We start from the raw sequence: 27122 nt of genomic DNA, 5'->3' as shown, positions 1-27122 counted from the left end.
ATTCTTGGCAACAATTTTTCCTCTATATATGCATTTTCAATATATCTCTCATCATTTTTGGCAGCAATATCATTTGCTTGTATTCGTTTTCCTTCATCCATAGTCTCTTTCACTTCCTCATTCCAAGTGTGTGAATTCATAATTCCCATTAGCTTCCCACACACTTCTGAAGCATTCTGTAACTCATTTCATTCTGTTCCACATCCTTTTCCACAATAATTCTGCTGGAAGATTAATCTATTTATACTTTGTGATAAAGAACTTGTACCTTTCTGCAGTCATTCTTCTTTCATTCTACTTCCTTTCCTTTTTATTTTCTTCCATATCTATTTTTTTCCCAAGACCTACTTTTGACAGTATTAAAAAAAACCAGTCTGCCCAAATTCAGAATATTTTATCACCCTTATGTCCTTTACTGATTCTTTCAATCTTTCATTATAAAAAATAAAATCAACCATAAACACAAATTTCTTTTCCATCTTTCTGTCAAAATGGCTGTTCTTCTAAACTGAAATTTATCACCATGGAAATGAGTTATTTTTGTTCAAAATTATGCTTTTAATATTTGATTTTGCAAATGTGATAATTAAAGCACAATACATTTTTAAATATGAAGCAAGCAATGTTTAATTACCATAGCTACTACAAGGTAAAGGTTTTCCACATGTTCTTCCACATGATGGGATAGGATCTGTGCAGAGTTTACGTTCTGTGCACCCCAACTCTAGTAATTTACTAAGAGGAGTCTGTCCACAAGGGCAACAGTGCACTATTTGTGGAAGCCGTGGACAGGGTTGGCAGGGCTGTGGATGGCACGCTTGCTCACAACTGTGCATTCCACAGGATAATTTTCTGAAATTAGAACCATAATTTGTTTGTAAAGTTATACTGATCATAAATTTGGAAAAAATAGGTAATATGCTAAATAAGCAATTTTCTTACTTCCCACAAGTTCTCAGGCATGAAAACCAATCTTCACTTGCTCCACATAACACTTCTCGAGAGGTGCTCCCACAGTAACAGACTAAACAGAAAAATGCATCAGAGGATTATAATAATGATGCTTAAGAAAAGGACTTTTTTTCTGAGAAGAAAGAATCATTTCCTTGGAAGCATAATATATATACAATAACACATTAGTATTTGGGCCACATAAAAATTTAATAAAAAATTAATGAACTCGTCCATATTTTTCCTATATATTTATTTTATAAATGTTTATGCTCTTGAAAATTATTTTCATCTTTTTCCCACAAATTATTTTTGGATTTTCATTCTGAATACTTATTTAATAAAACATCTGTGAACCACCTTTCTTCCCATAATTGTTCCACAAAGCATTTTTATTAATTTAATTTAATTTTTAAATTTAATTATTTTAATTTAATTATAGCCGCCCACTCCAGACTCTGGGTGGCTTACCAAACCCAAGGGCAATAAAATCAGTTAGAAACATACAACAACACAGACAGCTTGGGCTAAAACAGCTGCAACAATAACATACAAACAAACAAACAAAAACAGGGCCCCCACAAACACATTAACCCCACGCCTGAGACCAAAGCCAGGTCTTTTCAAAACCCCAGGGGAAAGGGTGCTGTCCCTATCTCTTGGGGATGCGGTTCCAGAGGGCAGGGGCCACAACAGAGAAGGCACGCTTCCTCAGTCCCATAAATTTAATAAATTAAACATTTAATAATTAAACATTTAATAAAGAATACATGTAGCGCGCCCACTCTAGCAGAATGTACTGGAGGGGCAGAAAGAACTGGACATAGGCAGTTCCTCAGATATCCAGGCCCTATGCCACGAAAGGCTTTATAGGTAACAACCAGCACCTTGAATTGTACCTGGAAGCTGAATGGCAACCAATATGCCTCGCACAGCAGCAGTGACACGTAGACATACTGAGGGGTACCTGTTTATGTTTGCGTTGCTGCCCCAAAGACTAGGAAGATTTGAATCAATTTAATTAGTCTTTTGTTCCATGTAATGGCTTGTTTCTTCTCATACAAGTTGTATTATAATATTCAGTTCTCATGTTAATTTACTGAGGATGTGCTGTTCATCTGCTAAAGATGTAATAATTTCCAAAGAGCAATCTATTACAGCAAAAGCTACCAAAACAAAGGGCCTTATGGCATAAGGACTAAAAAACCTAAGTTTTCAAGGACTTTATTAATCTTTAATGTGTCACAAGGTGCTTTGTTATTAAAAATCTGTACAAAAAGACTAAAAAGGAAACATAAGTAGTATAGGAAATTGCTAGAGAAGCTAACATTTAAGATAATATTTGAATTTTTAGTAATCAGCTGACTTTTTTTAGCCTTCAGGGGTAGGATACTGCTACCATGTGGAAATAAACAGAAAAACACAGTTCTTTTGACAATGATTTCTAGCCTACTACATATCCTATTTTTTCAACATAGTGATGTCAACTGCCATAGCAATTTTATTTTCTAATGCAAACTGTAAAAGGACATAAAGAGTCCAGTGTCATATACTTAATTATATATATATACCAGTTCATACCTAGACCTAACCCAACAGGTTATTGGTTCTATATAAACAGTAATTCTGTAAATCTCCCACAAGTAGTACTTATAAAGAACTGAAAAAGTTCTCATGAAATCCTCACTCACCTTGTTTTACAGACAATTCACATGAATGGCATTTTCCCGAATGGCATATCTGGGTACAATTATGTTTACCACAATTCAAAATATTCCCACATATATTAGTACACTGAATTGCAGTAGAATACCCACAGCGAACTGAATGGCTATAGAAGAAGAAAACCAAATCAGTCATCAGCAATGATTGATCAAATTCTATATTCAGACTTGAACTCTTTACTCATATTCCCACTGAAGATTAAATATTTTTTTAAACAAAAAGCTGTTGATATTAGCAGGCAAGAAACTCCCTGAAAGCTTTGATATTTGCTCTGTTAAGGGCTTTGCTAAATTAAGGGGGAGTATAATTTCATAATAGTGCAAACCATAGGGATCTTTATTTAAATAGAAAAATTCTTCCTGCACTATAGCATCAGTGTGTTAAACATATGCTTTTGCACCACTGGAAAGTTCAAACCCATTCTTTACAATTATATGGTTGTAGCCACACACAGCATTTATTCCAAAATTTAAATTTAAATTAGCAGTTTCAAGAAAGGTAGCTGTGTTTGCCTTTTGCTGCAAAAACAAGTCTTTGGCACCTTAAAATAAAAACTAAACCATTCACGCACTGATCTTTGGTCCATGAAAAACTTTATAAAAAGTGAACTTGATAAAACATTATAAAATCAGTATCTTTAACATGGTATAAACTCTTTATTTTTAATTAATAGTTTACTGGGTTGGGGAAAATATGTATCTCCTCCCTTTCAGATACGCATTTCTCATTAAGCTCAGATTAACTGTGTGCCTCTATGTCAATATAACCAAATGTACAGAATAAAAGCAAAAATACTCAGAATTAACCCTCTTCTATTTGATACATCGTTTGTGAAGTAATCTTAAAAAACAGTGTACCATTATATCAGATCATCACTAATAGCAGGAAGATTCAGCCACAGAAAATACTTTGTAAACCTCAAACAATGGAATGGCATACTCAAGCTGTCTCAGTTTCAGCCTGAAACGTTTGTCTTTCCTAACTGACAGGCCACTATGGAAAACTTGCAAATTCTTTTCCCTTGGCTCCAATGGAATAACATAATGAAATAGCAATTCAAGTCTGGAATAGCATATTGACCAGATTAATCTAAAATAAGCTAGATATTAAACCTATAAAAGAAAACTACACATCTTTCCTGCATTGTTAATATTAGGACTACCTTATGGATTATCATCAACATGAAATATGGTGATTTCCTAAAACAAAATACGAGCTAACTATAACAAAACTCACGTACAATGAACAATAGATAATTTTCAGGTTTACAATTGGTTGAGAAAGTCACGAAACCAGGACAGAAGAGGAAACATATTTTTACAAATCCCTTCTTTCAGCTGAACCCTCCTGAAGATCTGGCCTCAAGGTTTGGGGCCCCAAAGTGTGGGGATCACAGAGGCAAGGAGCAATTTGTGAATATCCTGCTCCCTCCAACCACTGCACCTTAGTTAATTCCATGAAAAGGAGGAGCTTTTCCAAAGACTGGATTCAATTTATAAATACTACTCATTTACATGGACAAAATGAGGAAGCGCACAGTGCAACTTTAGACTGGGTTCACACCTTGCAGTAAGCACCATGGCCTGGATAGTAAGATACTGTATAATGGCTGGGTTTACAGAACTTAAGTAATAAATCATGGTTTATAAATCACAACAGCTGGGTTCACACATCAAAGCACAAAATAGTTTACCATTATGTCTGAATTCAGGTTTCATCTAATCTAGAATGCTAGACCATATTAATGCTAAACATTATACATTATACTGTTTACACAGTAAGGTAACATAACATTGGAAACCTGAATCGCCTTGCAATATTAGCCTTTCATTAGTTTTCTCAGTCTGAATGAAAGGGTATATTTTTACTCCAAAGCCTGAAGAAAAAGTATTTTAAGAATTTAAAAAATAGGATTGTCAAATTTTGGCATTTTGCACTTCAACAAAAAGAAAATGTTAATGATAAACTCATTAATTATACTTCACTTCTTTAGCTCTATCAAAATTATTCCTAAACTGTGAACTCTCTGGAAATTTTTAATTTATGGAAATCACACACAGCAGGGGCACAATTAATCATAGGAGCTACTTGTGGTGTAGATCATAAAGGCATCATGCAATTGCTAGGCAGTCATGATGAAAAGGGTGCTGTCTATTTCTGCTGTAGTTTTACTGTAAAACCTGTAAAAATTATTCATTGTTTCTACAGAAAACAAAGAAATATTTAATTTCATATTCTAAATATTAATCCCTTTTCCATGAATTCCCCAACAATTTTTTTTTTAACAGCACTATTCCAATTTTGGTAACAGACTGATTGCCATTAAAAAGCACTGGCTGGAAGCCAAATGAGGGAGGGCACTTCACAAACAAGTTAACTGCGCAGACATATTCATATGTTGTCTAGGAGACTAGGCCCCTAGAAAGAACAAGCCAACTCCCCAAGAATAGATATCATGCTATACTTAACATTAATTGCTTTTCAAAATTATTTCTAATTCTCCAATGACACTTTAAAAATAACATAAAAAATAAGGTTGTAAGTTTTCTAACGCAGACTAAAATTACCTTGTGCGTCCACATTCACATTTTTTGGTCATAAAAGCAGGACAGGATGGGCAAGGTCCTGGATGACAAAGTCTAAAAAACAAACGAACAAACAAAAGACGTGCTGTATTTTCATTTCACTCTTACCCAGACATGCTAACATATATTCCCATATAATTAGTGTATTATTATTATGTTTATTTCTGATTTAGAACCAACATGTGTTAATTCTGTGCAAGTATACATTCTGCACATGTTATGAAAAACGATCAAGCAATTATTCTTATAAGTTTACTGATTCTTTGCCAAGACTCATGTTTTCAAGTGATTATGAAGTTTCAGAAAGAGCTGCAATTTAAGGAGTTAAAAGGATAGAAAGGAACAGATGAAAAACAGGTAGATAGCAGTTGACATGCTAAGCCAGGTTATTACAAGAACAAATTTGTTGTTTTAACTTGAATCTTGGGGCCAACTGATAAGATGACTGTAGTTCTCCATGTTGTCTGAAACCAATATTCAAGCTATAAAGAGGCTTAAACATTTTTTTTTAAATTATCAACAGACTTACATATTACATAAATGTGGACAATCTTGAGCTGATCTTTTCTTTCTACACAGTTCTCCACAACTATGTGGTATTTCATTTCTATTCCATCCAGGATTTTTTACCCGGCCTAGGAAGAACCCAGAAATATTTATTTATAACATTTAAATGTTATACTTTCCACAAAAAAACAAATCACTACACATATACAGAGACTGGCTCCATGCAATATAATGTGAATTGTAAGCCATGTTTAGTGTATTATGTGAACCCAGCCAACTGTAGCTTATTCAATAAAACTTAGCAAACCATGGCTAAGCATGTTGTGTCACATCAGCCCTACACTTAAGTCTTTAACACAATAGATTTAACTCAAATTGCCTGAGGATGGTAAACAAGGTCAAGCCCCTAGCAGATACTCTTGTAGTACTTGTACTTTATATCATCTTTCCTTTTCTATTTCTCTCACTCCACGTTTACTTGATCTATATAAATTCCCATTCAATAATGATAAACAGAACAAATTGTATGTGTTGCTACAATTTTTTTTATTGTACACCACCAGAGTCACATCTTGTGAGATGGATGGCCATATAAGCATGATAAATAAATAAAATAAAAAAATTCAGCTTTCAGTGGCTCTAACAAGTTTAACCTTTAGTATGCACCTTTACTTTTTTCCATCACAGACATTTAAAAATACGCATCTCAGCTCTTAAAGAACTAAAACAATTACATTCATAACTATTAGTATCTTACTATGATTCTTAAATGTTTCTAACTTTAGTCCACACATTCTTTAAAAGATGGAGCTGAATGTTTCCATAGTGATAATAAGCCATATAGCAATGAGAAACATGACAGCATCCATATTATGCAGGACAGGCATATGTTATGAATACTGTTAGCAGTACTGGCAAATGACAACTATATATATGTGTATGCCCACAGAAGAAAAAGAGGGATACACATAACGTTTTTCCCAATTTTTGTATCACTACTTTATTTTACTATTCCTAAGGCAACCTTCCAGTTTTTGTTAGCAGATAGCATTTGGAGGAAAAATAGCATTAGATTTATAAGTAAATAACATCTATTATAGTAAAAAATACCAGAACAATACAGCAGTTTATAAAAATTTAAAAGGATTTCTCAAAAGCATAACCTACAGTATCCAAGCTTTATCTCTAAAATCCTAAAAATACCATTCACTACTAAACCAAAGTACATTAATTTGTCTTAGAGTTGCCACACAGAACAAGTGATCACACAAAACTTTGTTTCACAGCTGCAAATGGTTGGATTACAGTCTGACAGTAAATATATAATGACTTTTAAAAATAAAGTATTCTGGTACAAATCCCAGGGTCAACCAAGAAGAATAATGGGAGGAAAGTCAGGGGTCATATTTTAGGAGTGAGTAACCCTGTTGTAAGGCAACCCCTTAAAGAACTATGCCTTTTCCAGAGCATGTACAGTAGCTGTATAGACTCAGGAAAACAAACCTGAGCTTGCACAATTACCATGCAAACCCAGAAAAAGACAGGGCTCCTTTAAGGGGTTCCTGATAAGTATGATATGGCTCCCCTAGCCAAGCCAAATCTGAAGCAATTTTACTCATTTCAGATCCAAATACTGCAAATACTCTACTAATAGCCTACTCCCTGAGGAGTTTCAATAATCTCAAATTGTTCAAGATGACTGTATAAAGAGGTTTGAAGGAGCTGTGAAAGAGAGGAGGGCATGTACTTTTTCCTTCCATTATTTTCTTAGAAACCAAGCCTATGTATCTAAACAGAGCAGGCATTTAGGACCTGTGACTATGTGTTTGCTTATGAAACTAATCAGAAAAAAACACTCACCACAAAAACAGGTATAAATACTAGGAACTTGAGATGAAACATTTTGACATGCAGGGCATCGCCAGCCACTGTTACCATCTAGAAAACAAGCAAACAACCCCCCAAAATTTAATTTTCCCAACTTATTTGAGGATATATTTGATCACCTGATATACCAAAAGGCAGCAATAGATTGGAAAATACAATCTTATGTACTGAACCAATAAATTTGTTGTGCATGAAGTTACCTGATGCATTCTTCTAATAATGTAGCTTGAAAAAAAGGTGAAAGGTCCCCTGTGCAAGCACCGAGTCACGTCTGACCCCTTTGAATCTAGCTTACTGTATATAAAAAACCAGAATGTTTGATTCCAGTATAATGAATTTCTTAATACATTTAGCAGGAGAATATACTAACCTTCAGTCTGTGCTGCTGGAGATCTTGCCCACTTCTTAATGCAGCTTAAGTGGAAAACATGATAGCAATTCTGACAGCTCCAAACTGGGGCTACCACACGGATCACCTCACAACATACCATACATTCATATTTTTCTGAGGTAAGCTGCTCTATCAGAGACCCTAGGAGAGATTTTAGTATATAAATATTTATCCAGGTACCAAAATAAGTCAGAAGTCTAACCACATTAATTCCCTGCAATTAATGTAGCATATTTGTAGCAAAATTTAGTGGCAGGCTTCACGCAAGCACAATATTGTAATGGAGACTGTGTGGTCTGAACTAGCATATAAAGCCTGTCACATAATAAAGTAACCTCTTTATTATGTCAAAGGCTTCTTTTTACATAGAACATCTGCCCCCACTGTAGCCAAATCATTCCGATGCTCCCCTTCAAACATCAACCTATTAAAAAGCATCACGTACTGTACTATTCTCAGATACACATTCTTTCAAATACTGGCTCTAACAGCATCATTACCTAAATATCCACTTTTTTTCATTACTGCAGCAGGCAATCTGATTTCCTGCAAGCACTATTTCAGTTATGCAGTAAGAGTATAATTGTCATTAAACATCAGACAGTGACAGAACACCAGGCTGCTCAGCAGTACAAGAAAGATGAAAAACTTCATGCAGCTGCTGACATTACAATATTAATTCAGAGCCTTCCCAATGATATTGCATTTCAAGAAGTTATTATAAACAATAACATTCTCAAATTCTTCATTAGTTTCAAAACGTTCAATTGTGACAGAACACTTAACACATTGGCAACAATCACACAAGAGATTAAGCCAAAACTTCACAAACCACACCACCGCTTAATAAAGTGTGAACCCACACATTGTGGTTTGTAAATCATGGTTTATGGTTTAACAATAGGTATGAACCCAACAAAATATGGCTTAGGCAAAACACAGTTAAGCAAACAATACCTTGGTACAATGTGTGAACTATGTCTCAGTTGCCTCAGTTACTGTGGAACTTTACATGCTTGCATGCTAAAGAGAATTTGGGACATGTTCCACTGCACAAAGGCAAAGATTAACTCTCTTAGCGTTCACCAATAATCTTACATGAGCAAAGAGTGTCTTGCACCATACACCCAAAGACTCCTACAAGCTTGAGACTGCGTAGGATTTTAGACATTAAGAGGAACTCATGATAAATCTCCAACAATTACATTGTCCTCTAGGACACATTTTAAAAGCTATTAGTGCTTTAATTGGAAACCAAATAAACTATCGCATTCAGTTCAAAACCTGAACTGAATCAAAAACTGAATCTTGGGGGAGATGGCTGGTGACAAAATTTAGTGAATAAATAAAAAGTAACCAGCAATATTATTCAAAAGGCAGAAGAGTATTTGCCAGTGAAAGTGATTATTTTCTGTCCTGTACATATCCCTAACTGCTACAATGATTTGGGGATTGCTATGCAAAATTTGGGGCATGGGCAGTGAGTGGAATGGACAGAAGAAAGAAAGAAAACCTTGTGTATTAAGAGATGGCAACTTGCATAATACTACACAATACTACAAGAAGCAAGTTTCTGCTTCTTTATCAATGGGTTGGTATTTCAACATTACAATCACAAATTATATACCACAAGCTTTTTACTAAAGTACCTTTCTACCATATGACTTGGCTTTATTAAGTCTACATTAATAAGTCTGCTGTATTAAGAACTGCTAAATTTACCTGTATGAGTTTCCTTGTTCTTTGGTGCATCGTTTTGCTTTTTCCAGCGCCTGTTTTTATATCCTTCTTGAAGAAGCGGTTTCCTCCCATCACGTGTAGCTGCTTCACAGAACGGCTGTCTCTCTACCACACTCACTAAGTTTGGGCCTCTTTCATGCAGCACAGATTCTTTCCTCTTCTCACTGGTGCGTTCTCTGGGAGGATGTGGAAGGGATGCATTCTTAACATGTTTTGAATTTTTACTTCTGGATGTATCTTGTTTTTTGCCAGTCTCTTTATTCCATGCAGGTTCCCTAAAATGTCTGTTTGCAAAAGGGTATTTTCTTCTTGCAACGCTATTGTCAGAAAAGCCATCAGATACTGCTTTTCCAAGAGATGCTTCAGAAGAGTCTGATTGGGTCAGATCTACTGCTGGTATATTTTCGAAGTCCTTTTCTTTCCACTTAGTTGATATTCTTTTTTCCCTCTCAGGTGGATGTTTCTCTTTTTCTTTCAATCCTCTTCCACGTGAATGCATCAAATATGTCTTCTTGGGCTTTGCTCCTCTGTTATTTGCAGTAGCAGCTTCTTTTTCACTGTCTGAAGAGAAATCGCTGTATTCTCTATGATTCATCCTACGTCCTACAATTAATCTAGTGTCTAAACATGGAGAATCCTCTGTGCTCCCTGCAGTTATTTGCTTTATTTGATTTTTCCCATGTGTGCGATCATTTCTTGATCTTTGCCACCGCTGACTATGTAAGCTACTGCTTTTAGTTTTACCCATACTGTTGAATTGTGAAGAATCTGGCTGACATCTTTGCTGGCTTTCTAGACTGTAGAAAGTGTTATGATCTGTAACTGAATCTTCACATTTACTGTGCCTAGGCTGAACAGGAGGAGGTAAAGAATTTCTGCTTGAATCACAATCAAATTCCAGCCTGGACTGATTGCTCCAACTTGGACTGAAAATTTGCCTTTCCCTTGGAACAAAATCAGTTGCATCTGGATTTAAGACACCTAAGAAAAAGAATAACAGATAACAGATAACAGATAAGCATACCACTATTCAGGGAAGTTGACATGAATCAATTAGGGTAAATAATGTAGGCTCTTTGGGGTAATATTCATCACTTTTAGAAAAAGGTTCTTGTGAACCAATGGAGAATAATATGCATTCATGGTCAAAGACAATTATGCTGATTGTTTCCTTAAGCCATGATATTAGCACTTTCTCAACCAACAGTAAGACACAGCAATTACAACAGCACTGTTTTAATAAGCAGTATAGTATTAATATTCAGAAATATTCTGTATTTTATAAATATACTGGTTACATTTTGTAAATAAATAATCTTTAAATATCACATTTAACATGCTTATTGAGCTGTAGCAGTGTTAAACTCTCCATGAATATCTTGTTATAGTTTTAGGTAAGTAAGTATTCTTTTAATAACAGACAATTCCTGAAAACTACTCTGAAAATATTTAATGCAGAGCTATATTTTAAAAGAAAGCATTTACTAATCCAAAGTTAAAAATTTTTAAGCAAATAAAGCTGAAATAATTATACTTATAAATCTCATTTCAAGCTATCTAATCACAGTGTTTCACTTCAGAAAATGAGGAAAAGGTATGTTAAGGACTCTAAAATACTGTTGCTCAGATATAACGTCTGGCAGCGACTACAGTCTTCATCTTCTGAAATTGCAATCTTTGGTGCAGATAAAACTAAACAGCATCTCAATAATGCAGTTTGCACTGCAACTGGAGATAAACTCAATTCCTTAGGGTGACCTTTGATTTTCTTGTTTTAAAGTTTTAAAAGCTTTCCAAGCTTTTGATATTTTCTATCCCATTGGCAAAGATCTGGACTGGATAGTCAGGATGCCCCTTTTATATGAGCGTCACATCTGTTGATGCAAGAAGCACTGCAGCAGCACAGAGCACGGCTGGAATGAATATTCATTTCTTCCCCCATGCTTTGCACGACACGTTCCCAGTGTCTCTCACTTGGAAATATATGCCATTTAATTGCCTTGGTAATATGTTCGGAGCTGGTATATAGCGCCTTATCCAGATAGGTGCGTGTAAGCGAGGACCAACAATAAATAAAGAAGCCGTTCTTGCTCCCACAGCCTCTTAAGCCCCGCCGCGGTCTGCAGTCAACGAAGGCAAGAACTTGCCCCCACGGTCGCTGCACGCAAGACATTCTAGTCTCCTCCAGGCCTCAGAGGACCTCAGCTTTTCCGGGAAGGGACAAAGAGCAGAATGTGGCCAGAGGCTCCGCTGACAGAGACAGTGCCCTAGGAACGGAAGTCCCCGGCTTATTTCTCCCTTCCGGGGAACGGGACGGAAAACCCGGCCTCCCACGGTCGGGTCTCGCCCAGTCACCCCAGGCTTGTTCCACTCGTGGGTTCGGCTTTCCTCCAGACGGAACCGTGGACGGCGGTGACCCCCCGCCCTTCCAAGCTCCCGAAGGTCCTACCTGAGTTTGGCAGCGCCGCCTCCGCCATGCCTCGCGCTCAACCACACTAACAGCCGACCCGCCGCCTCAACTAGCCTAGCTCCCGCCCTTCCGCGAGTCTACTCCGAAGCGATCCTGCCTGTCCCACTGCGACGCGCAGGCGCCGTGCTCAGCCCGCCCCTCTTCGCCTCACGCCACCCGCGGTCGCCGCATCTCCTCTCCCCGTTGCTGGGGTCCCACCTGGTAGAGGCGGAAGGAGTCGGGGTGGCTCTATTTTGGCGGTCGGTGTTGCGAAAATAGGCGAGCGAGCGCTTAATCAGCCTACCCCTGCCTGCTTAAAATGAGGCATCTCTCAGCCTCAAGGGAAAACTGAATATCCACATGCACATCGATTTATATTTAATCTAGCAGCTATCTTCAGAAAATAGAAACAGCAATTTAGTGTGATTTTTGCTCCCCAGGATTTTTTTTTCAACTTCAGCGATTTTTTTCAACTTCAGCGATCACGTGTTTTAAAACAAGTGGCTTGTTCCTGCCTCCGAGTTTTCGTCTTGACCGGAGAAGACGACTATTGAGGATAGTAAACACAAACCCTTTCATGTAGATACAATCTGAACGCTCCCTCTAGACTCCCAGATATGGCCCTGACTTTAGTGTCAGGGAGGTTCAGGTGGCAGATGTTGGAGCAGAAGTGAGATGTCCGCACGCAGAATTACCTCTGCTTCAGCATTGTACTGTACAGGTTATCCTTAGATGCAATGGAGGACACTATCCGGTTCCTACTTTTCAAAACACACTACCAATCTGGTTGCGTATCTTGAGTTGGAAAGCCTCTGTCACTTAGGCAGCAAGCAAAATGTCTTGGGTCATTCTTTAAATTCTAAATGCAATGGTATTTATTCTGAGTTCTATAGAGGTTAATAGATAACCAAATCTGGCTATCTAGTAACTATATTTTAGGTTAACATCTAGAATGTCAGAATTTTGTAGAAAGTTTGTTTTCTGGAAGAGCTCATCTTCCCTTATCATCTATGTGAGACATATATTCCATCAGTAAAGCTTACCCCATTATGAAAAAACTTTGTGATTGTATATCCATGAAGTTTATTTACAGGACATAAGCCCTATTGGAATTAATGGTAGCCATCCTATGGATTCAGTAACATTATTTTATATATAAAAATATTAAATAGGATATTTGCTTTTCATTTTCTTCATTCAAAGTTATGTGAGGACTTGATTGTATTACCACATTTGAATCTGAAGATGAACTGAATCTGAATTATCTATACAGAATTAGAATATTAAACAAGGAAAAATAGGATTGGGCTTTCCATCTTTTTGTATATTTTCCAGCTGAGAGCATTTTCAAGTGGGTACACCATAGCAAGTTATATGCTACCATTATCCTAAATATGTAGAATTCTATCACAGATATTGCTGTGTTTGAATGGTTGAAATTAAGGGATAATGCTATGAAACCAAAAGATAGTCCTTAGGATAACTTCACACTTCAATTTTTTTCTCTGTTAAAATGCAAGCTTTTTGAACACACAACAGTTACCACCAAGCTATCACCCCAACTTCTAATTCCAATCCAGTTTGATTCATTCATTTCTGTAAAGCCCTATTGGAATGAGCATAGTCATTAATAAGTAACAATAGTAATAAGTAATCAACCCCACCCAAATTAGATCAGAATTCTCTCTATAAATCATGCAATCTAGTTTACAGTTTTATTTATTCCATTTTTATTCACCACAATTACAAAGACTCAGTGGTTCACCTGACAGTAAAACATCCACAATAAAGTTACAGAAGTGATATAAATAGTTTTAAAAAACATTATTGAAACCCCAAGAAATGATGGCATTGCTCCATGTTCTCCAGCCTACAGACCCTCCAAAACAGTTCATTTTTTAAAAGCTTATAGAAAGCCAACAACATCAAGGCCAATCAGATTTGAAGGTGAGGCTATTTTGGAGGATACTTATAGAAAAGATGCGTCTCTTAGCCTCAGCCCCACCTCCCTGCACATAAATGGGGAATCAGCCAGTTTTTCGTGGAATTTCCCAATCAGGTGAGTACAGTCTTATCACTCCTACAAGTACTTGGGTGGTGAATGATATAGTGCTTTATAGGTTGTAACTAGCACTTTGAATAGCCCTCAGAAGCTTAGAGGAAGCCACTGCAGGGCCTGCAGCACCAGTATAATGTACTTATGTCAGGGTGTATCAATCAACACCAGGCATGCTGAATTCTAGACCAATTTCAGGCAGACTTCAGAGGCATCCCCACGTAGCAGGCATTGTACTAGTCCAGACAAATGATGATTATGATGTGAGTTACAGTTGTGAGATCCTCTTGCTCTAGGTAGAATTGCAACTGGCAAAAGCCCACCTGGTCTTGGCCTCTACCTCTCCACACAGCAGTAGCCATGGATCTGCTCTTTCAAGGTAGTGCCACCCCACTGAGAGACAATTCCAAAGCTGTCAGGGCACTTCAGTGACAAATGATAATTCCATCATTCTTGGATTTAGCCTGTTTCATCCAATCCCAACCTTATCAACTTTCAGACACTAGATCAAGACATTGACAGCATTATGCACAGCCTGGGGTATGATATACAATTGGGTATCATCACTCTACTGTCCTATCCTGTGCAGATGAATTCTCTCCCCCAGAAGCTTCATGTAAATATTAAATGGGGGGGGGGGCTCAAATAAAAGTGCAGCCTGACTGCTAAAAGAAATGGCCTCAATGTATCCAGTGTGCTACATTTACTCAGATCAAATAATTTGTTTATAGTGAAAAATCTCTGGCCTCCCAAATAGCAAGGTCTGTGTTTTAATGACAATATATCAGGAGAAGAGCTGAGGGTGCATTTAGCCAGAACAACTTCCACATTCTGTCTCCAGAATTAGAAGCAGATTGCAGCAAAGATGGCATCAACAGTTTTTCTCACATATTTTCTTCTTTAATGATTGTTATCAGGATGTCAATATATTTTCAACACACATCCACAGACAAAAAAAAAAAAAAGCAGAAATATGCAGAAATTCAAATCCAGATGATACAATTTATGATAGTTGAGCAATCTGCTTTCTGTTATAACAATAATCTGAAAATGGGGTTTCACCAACTAGATGTATCCATTATAGACAGATTTGCACTCCTACTGAAAGAGCAGATCTATACTTTATAAATACTGCTGTAGATGTCACTGCTTCTGAAAACCTGAATTAGAGCTGTGGTTGGAATCATCTTTCCTGAAAATAGAATGACTGCAATTCATACTTTAGTAATTTCTGCAATAAGCTACTATAAACTACATTATCATATTTTGATTCCAAAAATGCTGCCTCTTCCTCAGATATTTCTGTGCATCAAAGACCGAATAAACTGGCAGCTCAAATGAAACCTAGAATGAAATTTGGCAGCTCAAGTCAGATAAGAATTTGGAAGTTTGAACCTGGCAAATCCGGAAACCTTTACCTTTACTTTTTTATATTTTATCAGCTACATCTATGTGGAATGAAAGTTTGTGGGCTCTGTTGAAAGTCTGCATATAATTCCATTAGGGGCCTGGCAATTACTAGGATTGATATATAGTAGACAGGGCATTCCCTTCGCTGATTATGAGCAGGTAGACATGTTTGGGTCTTGTTGAGTCATAGATTGGGTTTTGATGTTGAGGCTTATGAATATTTAAAAATAAAGGGCAAAGTGTTCTACTGGAAGCTGTGGGCAGAATCTAGAATAAATGTTTAAAATCAATTACTTTGTAACAATTATTTTAAAGATTTTTCTAGACTTCAAGTGGAATTTTGTCTTGGGTACTCAGGTACTCCCAGGTACTCCCTGTTCTTGTTCTCGAAGGGGTACAAACTGGTGAAATTTTGTCTCTAATTCACAACAGTGGAATCAACTCAAACATGTTTTTCTCAGTATGGACCAGATACTTTGGCTGTGTCTGAGAAACCTGAGGTGTTAATATACTTGAAGGAATCAATGTTTGAATGTTTGAAATTAAACCCACATCTTTTTTAAATAAAAAACTAAAGAACATTTTAAAAGTTGACATTAAGGACACTTACGGCTCAAGGATTAAAGAACTGGAACACCCAATAATGGAACATCAATGGTTGCAGGTCTTTAAAAATGTCAAATTTGCTTCAATGGATTTAAAATTACTGTATATACTTGTGGATAAACCTATCCCCAGATAAGCCAAACCCAATTTTTTGGGTGTACCCAAAATTCTCAGCTTATCCATGAGTACATATGGTAAAACTGATTCATCAAAAGATTTTATTTCAAGTTTACTGGACATCCCAAAGAATGTGTTTGAAAGGATTGATGTCAGATTTTCTCTGTTGGCAGTATAAAGAATTTGAAGGGTCATGTACTCATATGATTTGGTTTTGTGAAATCATTGACATCCTTTTGGAATATTTTAATGTACAAAAATACATTTATGGGGAATTTATTTATTTATATTTCAAATTTAGTTATTGCCCATCTCACTCAAAGAGCAACTCCAGGTGGTTTACAATAAAACCAGAATAAATTCATATAAAATAAATAAAAAATCATTAAAATACAATACAATAAAACCATATTCTTAAACAAAAATATAATCCAAGATATAGGTGTTAAAAAATTCTTAGTTTATAGGAGTGTCTTCAGGGTGCTAACCACCCCCAGGGTTGGTTACTCCTCCTCCCACCCCACGTGTAATGGCAGAGCCAGGTCTTCACTCCTTTCCGGAAGGTCGGGAGAGTGGGGGCTTGCCTCACCTCTGGGGGAAGAATGTTCCATAGGGCAGGGGCAACAGCAGAGAAGGCTCTCTGCTCTCTTTAGTGATAACGTTGTTAATGTCATGTTAAATTATGTCCCAAATCTTAGAATTTTACTATTTTTGAAGCATGGTTGTATCAGGCCTGGGGTGTTGCTAAGAGGATTATTTTGAGAAATTGGAAAAGAAATCATATTCCTCATATTAAGGTTTCAAGTGATATGTGACTTACCTGTTTTTAAAAAGGCAATTTTAAGAGGATAATTTTAAGCAATAATTTAAAATGTTGGTCCACTTTGCAGTTTCTACTCTGATTACACAGGCTTCTTGAAGGAGAACCACATTTAGGACATACCAAGGTACTTTGATTGCAAGGACTCCAGAACTGCAATATTATTCAGGGGCTCTGTCTGAGCATCATAAAGCAGCTGAATTTGTGCTTTGTCTATAAATAATTCAGTTGCTGTCAGTATATATTCATCTCTGGATCAATCAGAGGCTTGGAAGGCCAGAATTGACTTCTTACCACCCTGCAATACAGAATCTGAACGTGACTGCCAGAGCATGAAAGACTATACCCAGATGTTGGAATATTTTGACCCAATCTAGTTCATGCCCCAAAATATAAAATCATTGATGATGTAGTGTCAGATGATGGGCCCATTCAGGTCAGATGGCACTGAACATGCTACTGAAGAAGAGCTGAGGATCTTTCAGAGTACTAATGGTGTTTATAATGTAGCTAGATTAAAGCCTTTGGGATGTCTAATTGCTGATGTTGCCATGCAGAAAAAGAAGCTGCAAACACTTGAAAGACCAGGTTGGGGACAGATCCTCCTGGAGAAAATCTATCTATGTGATTACTAAGAGCTGACACTGACTTGATGGGACATAATCAATAAAACGATCAGTTCATGCCCATTCATCTTCCAGAGATATATCTTAGGATACTTTGCAAGATTGAATATTTTGGTCTTATCATAGTTTATTTTTAAAATTCTGGTCTTTGCAAAACATGGCATGGGAGCATAAAGTTCCTTTCAAACCCACGAGTCTGCAACAGTACAGGTGGTCCTCAACAACCTCACTTAACAACCAATCATTTAGTGACAGTTTGGACTTACAATGCTGCTGAAAAAAACGACTTATGACTGGTCCTCACACTTATGACCATCGCAGCATCCCTGTGGTCACTTGATCACAATTTGGGTGCTTGGCAACTAGTTCACTTTTATGACCATTGCTCTGTCCCATGGTAATATGATCACCATTTCTGACCTTCTGGGTGGCTTCTGACAAGCAAAATCAATGGGGGACCGCATTATTTGCTTAACAACCACATGGTTCACTTAACACCCGTGGTGATTCGCTTAACAACTGCTGCAAAAAGGTCATAAAATCAGATAGGATTTGCTTGATGACTGCTTTGCTTAGCGACCAAAATTCCAGTCCCAATTATGGTCACTAAGTGAGGACTACCTGAACTGCATAATCAGCATACTGAAATGCTGGGATGAATTTTTATGTCATCTTTGGAAGATGGTATTCAGAGATTGAAACTAAAATGTGATCAGTCTACTGCTGCTGATAGTGAGCATTCTTTTTCGGTTTGATTGGAACCAGGTGAGGGAGTGGAACTGCTGAATCAGTGTCTGGCTGCAATGATGGACTGGATTAGGGCCAAAAAAAAGATGCAAAACAACAGTGCTGTTAGTGAATGGTTTATCTATCAAGATAAGTGGAGTTCTGTCTATTCTAGATAGAGCTGCTCTCCCCCTATAACATTTGTTGCTAGGGGGTCTCTCTAAATCCAACTTTGACATTCAAGGCACCAGTGGCCTGTGTGTGTGAAGCACCTTTTATCAGCTGAGGCAATATGCCTTGCTGCAGAATCCCTGCCCTGGTACCTTCCCACTTAGATAAATGCAACGCATTACACGCAAGGCTGCTCCTGAAGGCAATTAAGAAACTTCTTATAATACAAAATGCTACAGCAAGAGTACTGGTTGGAATTAAAGCATATAATCACATCACACCTTTTCTTTATGAACTTCACTGGCTCCCAGTTCATTTTTCATCCCTATTCAAGGAACTCCCATCCTCCAGGTTGAAAAATAACAATTTCTTGTTAGTCAGCTACTACAGTGCCTGTACAGATTCTGTAATATTTTCTTTCCTTATTTCAGTAAAATAATGACCACACTATTCAAATATGACCAGCTTTATTAAAGCCAAGTCTACTTTGCAAGTGAAGTAAAGTATATGCTGTTAACACAGTATCTTTCCAGCATATTCCACAATGAGATGTTGTAAAGGTGTACTTGATCTGGATTCCATGTTTCTGACACTTCAGTTCAAAATTTACCTCTTGGTAGGAGATGGCTCCTGTGGTCTTACCCAGCATCCGGGTGCTATAAACAGAAACATATATATTATATGCGTAAAGTGAGGGGCTAATCTTTATTTCACTAATGAATGAACCAATGAAAAACCAGTCTATTAACACTGTGCCTGCCCCTCCCCCAAATACAGAGTAGGATAACTGGTATGCATTATCTGCTTCTTATTCTCACCCTGCACAGAAGGAGGACAATGGAAATAATTATGGGGCTCTATGTTTTCCCCATTCAGTTTAGAGAGACAGAAAGTTGAAATCTGATATCCCTAAGTAGAAATAAAGTTAACTGAAACTTTTATTCCATGTCCTTTCTTCACTGGGTAGAAGTCAAACAAGATTTAAGGCAAAATCAGCAAACTAATCCTACAGAAAGCATGAGCTGACAGGACTGCTTAGAATTACAGTCTCTTCCACTTTTATTCAATCAACTGAGATCTGACACTGGCCTTGGTGTCATCCTCTGAAAGCCTTTCTCAGATGGGTAGGAAGGTAACAGGTAACACCCTGGAAAAGTCTGGAAAAAGCAGGAATTCTGATTTTGAATGAATGACTTGGCATGAAATGGAAGTGTTTTAAAAAAGGATCAGGATTTTGCTGAATCAGTTAGAAGAGTACAAATCACAGAGCTACATCAGTCTTAATTCCTCTTTCTCAACCTATGAAAACTCTTCAAATATTCCTGCTTAGATGAGAAAGAAATAACAAAGAATACAGACCTAATTACAGAAAATCCCCTCAAGCATTGTGACTGAAAACTTCTAGTAAGCCATTCCCTGTGATTAGAAGTTGCACTGATCAGTCATTACATCTCTCTCCCTCTCACCCTATCCTGCTGTTGTCCACTACAGAAAAATAAATGCATGGTAGTTTGTAGACAAACTGTCTTTCTGCAGTCTTTCAAAAGCTTTAGAATGGTCCAGATTTGGTTTTGGGAATCCAAAACTGAGGAATTCTAAGGGAATCTAAGGGAATCCCTTAGAAAACAATACATGATCTCCCTAAAATGGCCTGATTCAGTTCTGACTCAGCCATATGTGACTAACATTCTTTCAGTTATGCTATATATTGGATTTTATAGCAAATATTGAAAATACAGACAGAATATGCTAAATTCAAGCTACAATTTTATGTAAATCTACTTGGCTAAGTCCTATCAAACAAACACAGATAGATTGATATAGTGGTGTACACTTTCATGGCCGTTATCTGTTGGACAGTGTTAGGCTTCAGGGTTTAGCGACTGTGGTCTAGACAACAGATTTCCTGATGTTTCGCCGGCAACTGTGGCTGGCACCTTCAGAGGCATGGTGGTCTGCTATACCTGGCTATAAAGACAGGAGCCCAGTCAGTCCCTGCTCAGTTTCCTGTGGTCTGCATAGCAGACGGCTTTGCCTCTGAAGATGCCAGCTACAATTGTCGGTGAAACGTCAGGAAATCTGTTGCCTAGACCATGGTCACTAAACCCTGGAGCCCAACACCACCCAACAGATATATTGTCTAGAATGTAAATGATTAATCTGCCATTTTTATTTCATGTATTTTTTTTTATTTGAAAGCACTTAAAATGAGCTTCAAACATATTCAGTCTGGCTCCAACTCTAGACTAGTTTTAAGATATCCAGGAACTTGCTAAGGATCACATATACATTTTCATGCAACTTCTTCTATGTTCGTTTCATGTCCTTAAAATCCATGTTGTTATTACGCGAATAATGGATGACATTGTTCGATAACATCTCAAATGATTGAATTTCACTTTGGTATTGTTTTCTCCTTTATTTGTTCCATGAATTTAATAAAGAAAAGTAAAAAGGAATCCCAGGAACATGTGACAAATATTGGTGTATTAGTAATATTCAGTGTTCTCTACATACTCTGTGGTTTCCCAGGGCTTGTGTTGCTGACACTGCTTTCAAAAGATGAGTGGAAGTTGTGTATGGTCTCCTGTAAAATTTTTCTCTCTCGTCCCTGTTGAAATTCATAATTAAAACAAGGAGCAAAAGTTCAGTTAGTATATTTAAATACGTTATTACAGTGACAAACCACCTACAGATCTACTTTTAGGACATACTTTGTTTCAGGATATCAAGGAAAGGACTGTCAGTGCTTCTGGCCATTACACGTTATCAAAGCTGCTCAGCGTGAGCTACATCAAGCTAACATTAGGGAGCAAGAGATCTGGCCCACGGCCCCTCCTTTGTGAGGTGCCACAGGGTTAGTTACTCTCTCCGCTCCTTTTTAACATCTACATGAAACCGCTGGGTGAGATCATCCGTTGCCACAGGATAGGGTATCATCAATATGCTGATGATATTCAATTATACATCTCCAACCTGGGTGACTGAAGTGATGCTGTGACCATCCTCTTTCAGTGCCTGGAGGCTGTAGGGTTCTAGATGGGGAAGGACAGGCTTCAGCTGAACCCTTGTAAGATGGAGTGGCTGTGGGTTGGGGGCTCCTTGGCATCCAGGAACTTACCATCTTTGGTTCTGGATGGGGTTGCACTGCCCCAAACAGATCCGGTGCGGAACCTAGGGGTTCTCCTGAACTCACGACTCCTGCTCAAAGAGCAGGTGGCAGCCGTGGCCAGGGGAGCCTTTGCACAACTTTGTGTTGTGCACCAGCTATGCCCCTTCCTGGATCAGGAGGCCCTCTGGTCAGTCACTCATGCCCTAGTCATCTCCTGCATAGACTATTGCAATGAGCTCTACGTGGGGCTAACCTTGAAGAATATTCGGAAGTTGTTCAGAATGCAGTCACATGAGCAGTTTTGGGAGCCCCAAAGAGGACGCATATAACCCCTTTGTTGCATAAGCTGCATTGGCTGCCAGTTTGCTTCCAGGTCCAATTCAAGGTGTTGATCATCATTTTTAAAGCCCTACATGGCATGGGGCCAGGTTGCCTGAGGGACCGCCTCACCCCCATTACATCAGCCCGTCCCACCTGGTCAGGCAGAGAGGGCATGTTACAGACCCTGTCCATGAGAGATTGTCGACTGGCAGGGTCCAGGAAGAGGGCCTTCTCTGCCATAGCCCCCACCCTCTGGAATAAGTTACCCCCAGAGGTGAGGAAGGCCCCAGCTCTCCCGGCCTTCCAACTGGTTGTGCCACCTTGCTTGAGTGGGAGGGGGGATAGTCTATCATGGGGGCAGTTGGCACCTTGATGGGACCAATGATGACACCGTTACTCCACCATCTTGGATTTTATAGTTTATATTTATGTGTATTTATATTTTATACTCTATTTGTTTTAATGATATTTTAATTCTTTTATTTTAATTTGCTTGTAAACCGCCCAGAGTTGCAATACGAGTTGGGCAGTAAAGAAATATGATAGATAGATAGATAGATAGATAGATAGATAGATAGATAGATAGATAGATAAACAAACAAACAAACAAACAAACAAACATCACCTACCCTACCAGCTATGTATTTTGGCCTGCTAGATATTGAACAAAACTTTGTCTGAAGTACCAAAATAAACTGTGTTTGTAGAGTGAAATAACAAGTGTTTGACCTAAAGAGAAGTGTATATGCTATTCAAAATTGTATTGCTAGATCAGAGTAATGACTGGTTGGACAAGGTGCAATCGATCAATGACAAGCCTCAAAATATTTCAGCAATGCCATGAAATAAACACATAAAAAGGGGTTCCATCACTTCTGAAATTCCAAGCCAAACCACAACCACCTTATATTTCTAACGAATATAAGTATCATCTCAGCATACTAGTCCTATAATGGCTGAATCCCTCAATGATTCTAACAGGTTAAAGTTTCTCAATATAACAATGAGAACTGTGCTGTAAGTCATTATGATACTCTTTTCAGAATGGACTCTTCCTCATTGGAAAACAAAACGCATAAAGGCAAAATAGTAAGAATACAGTACTTCTTCTAAAGTATCAGATATTCAGAATTACCTTTCCTGCATTTAACTCTGAAATAGCTGCCAGAATTTGTTGTCTAGAACCATCAGTCTTAATTCCCAATTCCTTCAAATCTCCATCTGTAAGAGTGAGAAAAGCTTCCATATCCACCTGTTGAAACAGGAATCCACGAATATATTATTCTCTTTTAAATTATGAAGCAGCCAATGGAATAGAAGAAAAAGGCACTGCACTCTTCTCCACTACTCTGATTCCAGGAAATATAAATCCCAAGCAATTTTGTATACATCAACTCTTTTAAGAAGGTCTCTTACTGCTACTGATTTTTCAGTTGTCTCAAATGTTACGTATCTTAGAAAATCCTGATTCTAAACTTAACTTTGATACAAATTCAGTAGTTGGCTTTATGCAAGTACCTTTCAGCCTGAGTGCCTACCTTCTAATATTAATTGTTCTACTTTAGAAATGTTGTTAGGGTCACTGAAATAATGTTTGTAACATACTTTAAATACTCTAAAACATGTATCAACGTTATACATTTTCTCCTATCCTTCAATTACTAAATTTGCTTAAGCTTATGGAGACCATGTGTTTCTATCTTTTGTTTCCAGTAATAGAGTTAGAAAAATACATTAAAAGAGTAGAACACTTAGCTAATAAAACAAGAAAGTGCAACTGTTTAAGAGATTATAAAAGGTTTATGTTTCAGTAGAATATGGTTCATAAAACACCAGTTATTCTATTTGAGCTCAAAGGCACTAGAGCCTGGACATTATGGAATCTGATTCGCCGTTGGTGGGTGACTTGTTTTGGGGGTGCCTTGGCTACAGCTTGATCATCATTCTTAATTGTATTTTGGACAGTTTCATATTGGTTTCTTATTAATAGGGTTTTTATGTATTGTTGTTAACCATCCAGAGTTACTTGTTTCAGATGGGTGGCCATATACTTTTTCCAAATACATACATACAGACATATCCTAAATGTTTATACTTATATTTTGGAGGCACTGACCTAGGAAAATGATACGTTTCTTTTCTGTGACTTCCAATGAAGACCTAAATGAAGCATGTGAACATATAATTCTCTGCATAAGTTTTTAAAAATTGTTGTTCCTGGAAAAGTCACCTCCGTTGCCATGTAATAAAAGTATGTTATTTCCACAGGTTGTTGAATTAATTGTTTTTGCATTTTTAAAAGAAAAATTATGTGAGTTGTGAGATAGATATATAGACACACACACACACACTCTCAGAGAGAATCATCCCTCCCAGAAGAAGGATCACTGGAGAGACGAAAAGTTTTATCTTTGTCTCCCTCCCTTCCACTCATCCTACTCCAGAGGCTGTGCTGGCTGCCAAAAGAGGGGTGAGGGCTGCAGGTCGCCTGCAGGCCATGTATTTCCCGTGTTTGCTCTAGAATGCTCCAAGTGTAGCTCTGTCCAAGCAAAATACCCATATAGAGGATTGATAGGATCTATCCCTTAGGCAATTTGTTTTTTAATACATTCGAAAAAGTAAATGCAGGTCCAAAATAATCTAATATTTTCTACATAAGATTAAATAGAAGCCAAATGTCATTTGCAGAATTAAAAGCTTAACAGTTCTGACCAGGATTAAGACATATTCAGAAACTCTGTCGTGTGCAGTCCACAGAACCATCACCATCTTTGTAGCTATGATTATTGTATTCCTGTTTTAAAATACTGTTTCTGAAAAGCCAGAGGATAAATTTTGAGATTACATTTTTGTGAAATAAATAAGTATTTTTGAAAAAGTAATTCCCATAGTGTTATTATATACAAGCCAGGTTTCCCAAGTTTCCAGCAGCAAAAAATGAAAAAGAAAAGAAAAATTTTACCTCTTGCTCTTCAAAGATAGGCTGATACTTTTCAAGTGAGAGTTTTTTCAGGATGCCTGTGAGTTCATCTTTAAATTAAAGAAACATTTTAAATGTTTTAATTTATGTTAATTGAACTATAAGAATTGTAGAACCATGCTGCACAGTTATGCCTGACCCACTATGAAAATGAAGATGGGAGTGAAAAGAATTCTGCTTCCTAACATCCTGGGCAAGACAGCTCCTTTAATCTGTATAACGCTACTATAACAGGTACTGTTTATTCCAATTGCAAAAGTTGCTCAATGAACCCAACTTGTTTCTATTGTTTTCTGGTTTAAATTGCTATAGTGAGTCACCCAGAGTTGTGTTTCTTCAGATGGGCAGCCATAGAAGACTTTTAAATAAACCAGTTAGTATAATAGAATATCCATCACATTCACAATGTGAAAACAGGACATGTACAAAAGGTAATGTAAGAGAAATGAACCTTGTGAATTTTACCACCTCCATTCCCTGATTATTATAATTTCATTTTTTCCCCACTTTTGCTATGTGAATACACAATACATTTCCATATATGCACAGGAGAACACAAGCATTCTCTTATCTGGGTGATAAAATCCTTTTTCATTGTGTACTGCCAAGTGGGAGTTGGACTGCCCATCCAAATTTTGCCTAGGTGAAATGCAGGGAACATTGGTGATTTTATATGGTTTGTTCCTTGCTGTCCACAACCAATACTGACTTTCAGGCTTGCCCAATTTCTTCTCCACTTGCCTTCCTACTCCACTTGCCACTACTCTCTTCCTATCTTGAATACTTTTGAGCAGAGCACAACACCATCTCTCACCTTCTCTATTGCGGTTGCCTGGAAGCCATTGCTCAAAAGCAATGGGGAAAATGGAATACTGATTAAACATAGCATCAGGAGGATGAGTTGAGATGTACATCTTCTGCCCCAGGAGTAAGAAATAAGTCACAGTGATGGTCTACCAAGCTCATGTTCATTCTGCATCCAGTGTTTTCTGCCCATGAGACTATCCAAAATACAAATGCCATTCTGAAATGATCTCATCTAACAAAAATTCTTTAGTGTTATTGCTGGCTGTAAAGCTTATAACTACTTACCTTCATCAGTTAAAGTCCCACTGCTGGAGCCACCACTGCTTTTTCCTTGCCTGTGAGAGGAAGAAAGTGAAGACCCTGCACTCTGAATCTTGGGGGATGGTAATGGTGATGGTGATGGTGTGAGAGTTGGGGATGTGCTTTTCGATGTAGAAGAATTCTCAGATGGAGGTTTTTGGTTCATGTCCGATTTCTGTTTTACCTAACAAAAATACAAAAACATTCCAGTTACTAAAACATCTAATACGATTTTATAAAAGATTTATTTATTTATTTATTTTATTTGTCCCTCAGGTACCCTGGCCCCATGCCATGTAGGGTGATAACCAACACCTTGAATTGGACCCAGAAGCAAACTGGCACCCAATGCAACTTGTGCAGCAGCGATGTTACGTGTGCCCTTCTAGGGGCACCAAAAATGGCCCACATGGCTGGATTCTGGACCAGCTGGAGCTTCCGGATACTTTTCAAGGTATTTACATTCAAGTAAATAATGTAAAGAACTTAAGCACATCCATTGGATATTTTTCTCTCCAGAAAAACTGTCTTAATGGTCATTAAAGTGTAGTAATTAGCTACTCTGAGTACTGGAAAATAGAGACATCTGCTTAGATAGCTGTGAGCTTCACAACAAATATTTGCTGTAAAACTGGAACATTACATCCTCCAACTTGCACACACAGCTTCCTTTATGGATTAGTGCCAGAAAAGCCCATACTGATTATTCTTAAGAGCTCAAAAAGTCTGCTAGTAGTAAATATTTTGCATTTACTGAACACAAATAGAAAATACAGCATATCTCACAGCTGATCTATCGTGTCAAGTAAAACATACATGTTAACTGAAAACATGT

General features: G+C 37.6%; 2 protein-coding genes across 4 annotated transcripts in view; both read right to left on the bottom strand.

The window, feature by feature from the left end:
• The window catches only part of NFX1 (nuclear transcription factor, X-box binding 1), a 34962-nt gene extending 22609 nt beyond the window's left edge, over nucleotides 1-12353 (bottom strand). For both annotated transcript variants that reach the window (XR_010067618.1, XM_063298744.1), the window contains exons 1-9: nucleotides 12236-12353; nucleotides 9769-10767; nucleotides 8026-8187; nucleotides 7629-7706; nucleotides 5791-5896; nucleotides 5244-5315; nucleotides 2643-2782; nucleotides 943-1024; nucleotides 635-852 (exon numbers count right to left, since the gene is read on the bottom strand). Coding sequence is in view for 1 of the 2 variants with exons in the window: in XM_063298744.1 (XP_063154814.1) it covers nucleotides 635-852; nucleotides 943-1024; nucleotides 2643-2782; nucleotides 5244-5315; nucleotides 5791-5896; nucleotides 7629-7706; nucleotides 8026-8187; nucleotides 9769-10767; nucleotides 12236-12263 (1885 nt within the window). In the remaining variant the exon portion in view is untranslated. The remainder of the gene's footprint in view (nucleotides 1-634; nucleotides 853-942; nucleotides 1025-2642; nucleotides 2783-5243; nucleotides 5316-5790; nucleotides 5897-7628; nucleotides 7707-8025; nucleotides 8188-9768; nucleotides 10768-12235) is intronic.
• A 6864-nt stretch (nucleotides 12354-19217) lies between these two features.
• Nucleotides 19218-27122, bottom strand: part of ANKS6 (ankyrin repeat and sterile alpha motif domain containing 6) — a 29412-nt gene continuing 21507 nt past the window's right edge. For both annotated transcript variants that reach the window (XM_063298743.1, XM_063298742.1), the window contains exons 12-16: nucleotides 26273-26471; nucleotides 25163-25230; nucleotides 23336-23452; nucleotides 21285-21378; nucleotides 19218-19423 (exon numbers count right to left, since the gene is read on the bottom strand). In XM_063298743.1, coding sequence (XP_063154813.1) covers nucleotides 19374-19423; nucleotides 21285-21378; nucleotides 23336-23452; nucleotides 25163-25230; nucleotides 26273-26471 — 528 coding nt within the window. In that variant the 3' untranslated portion in view covers nucleotides 19218-19373. The remainder of the gene's footprint in view (nucleotides 19424-21284; nucleotides 21379-23335; nucleotides 23453-25162; nucleotides 25231-26272; nucleotides 26472-27122) is intronic.

The sequence above is a fragment of the Candoia aspera genome, chromosome 3 (assembly GCF_035149785.1).
Source record: "Candoia aspera isolate rCanAsp1 chromosome 3, rCanAsp1.hap2, whole genome shotgun sequence".
Taxonomy (NCBI): Eukaryota; Metazoa; Chordata; class Lepidosauria; order Squamata; family Boidae; genus Candoia; species Candoia aspera.
The sequence above is the reverse complement of the archived record's forward strand: the minus strand, read 5'-3'. Positions and strand labels throughout refer to the sequence as shown.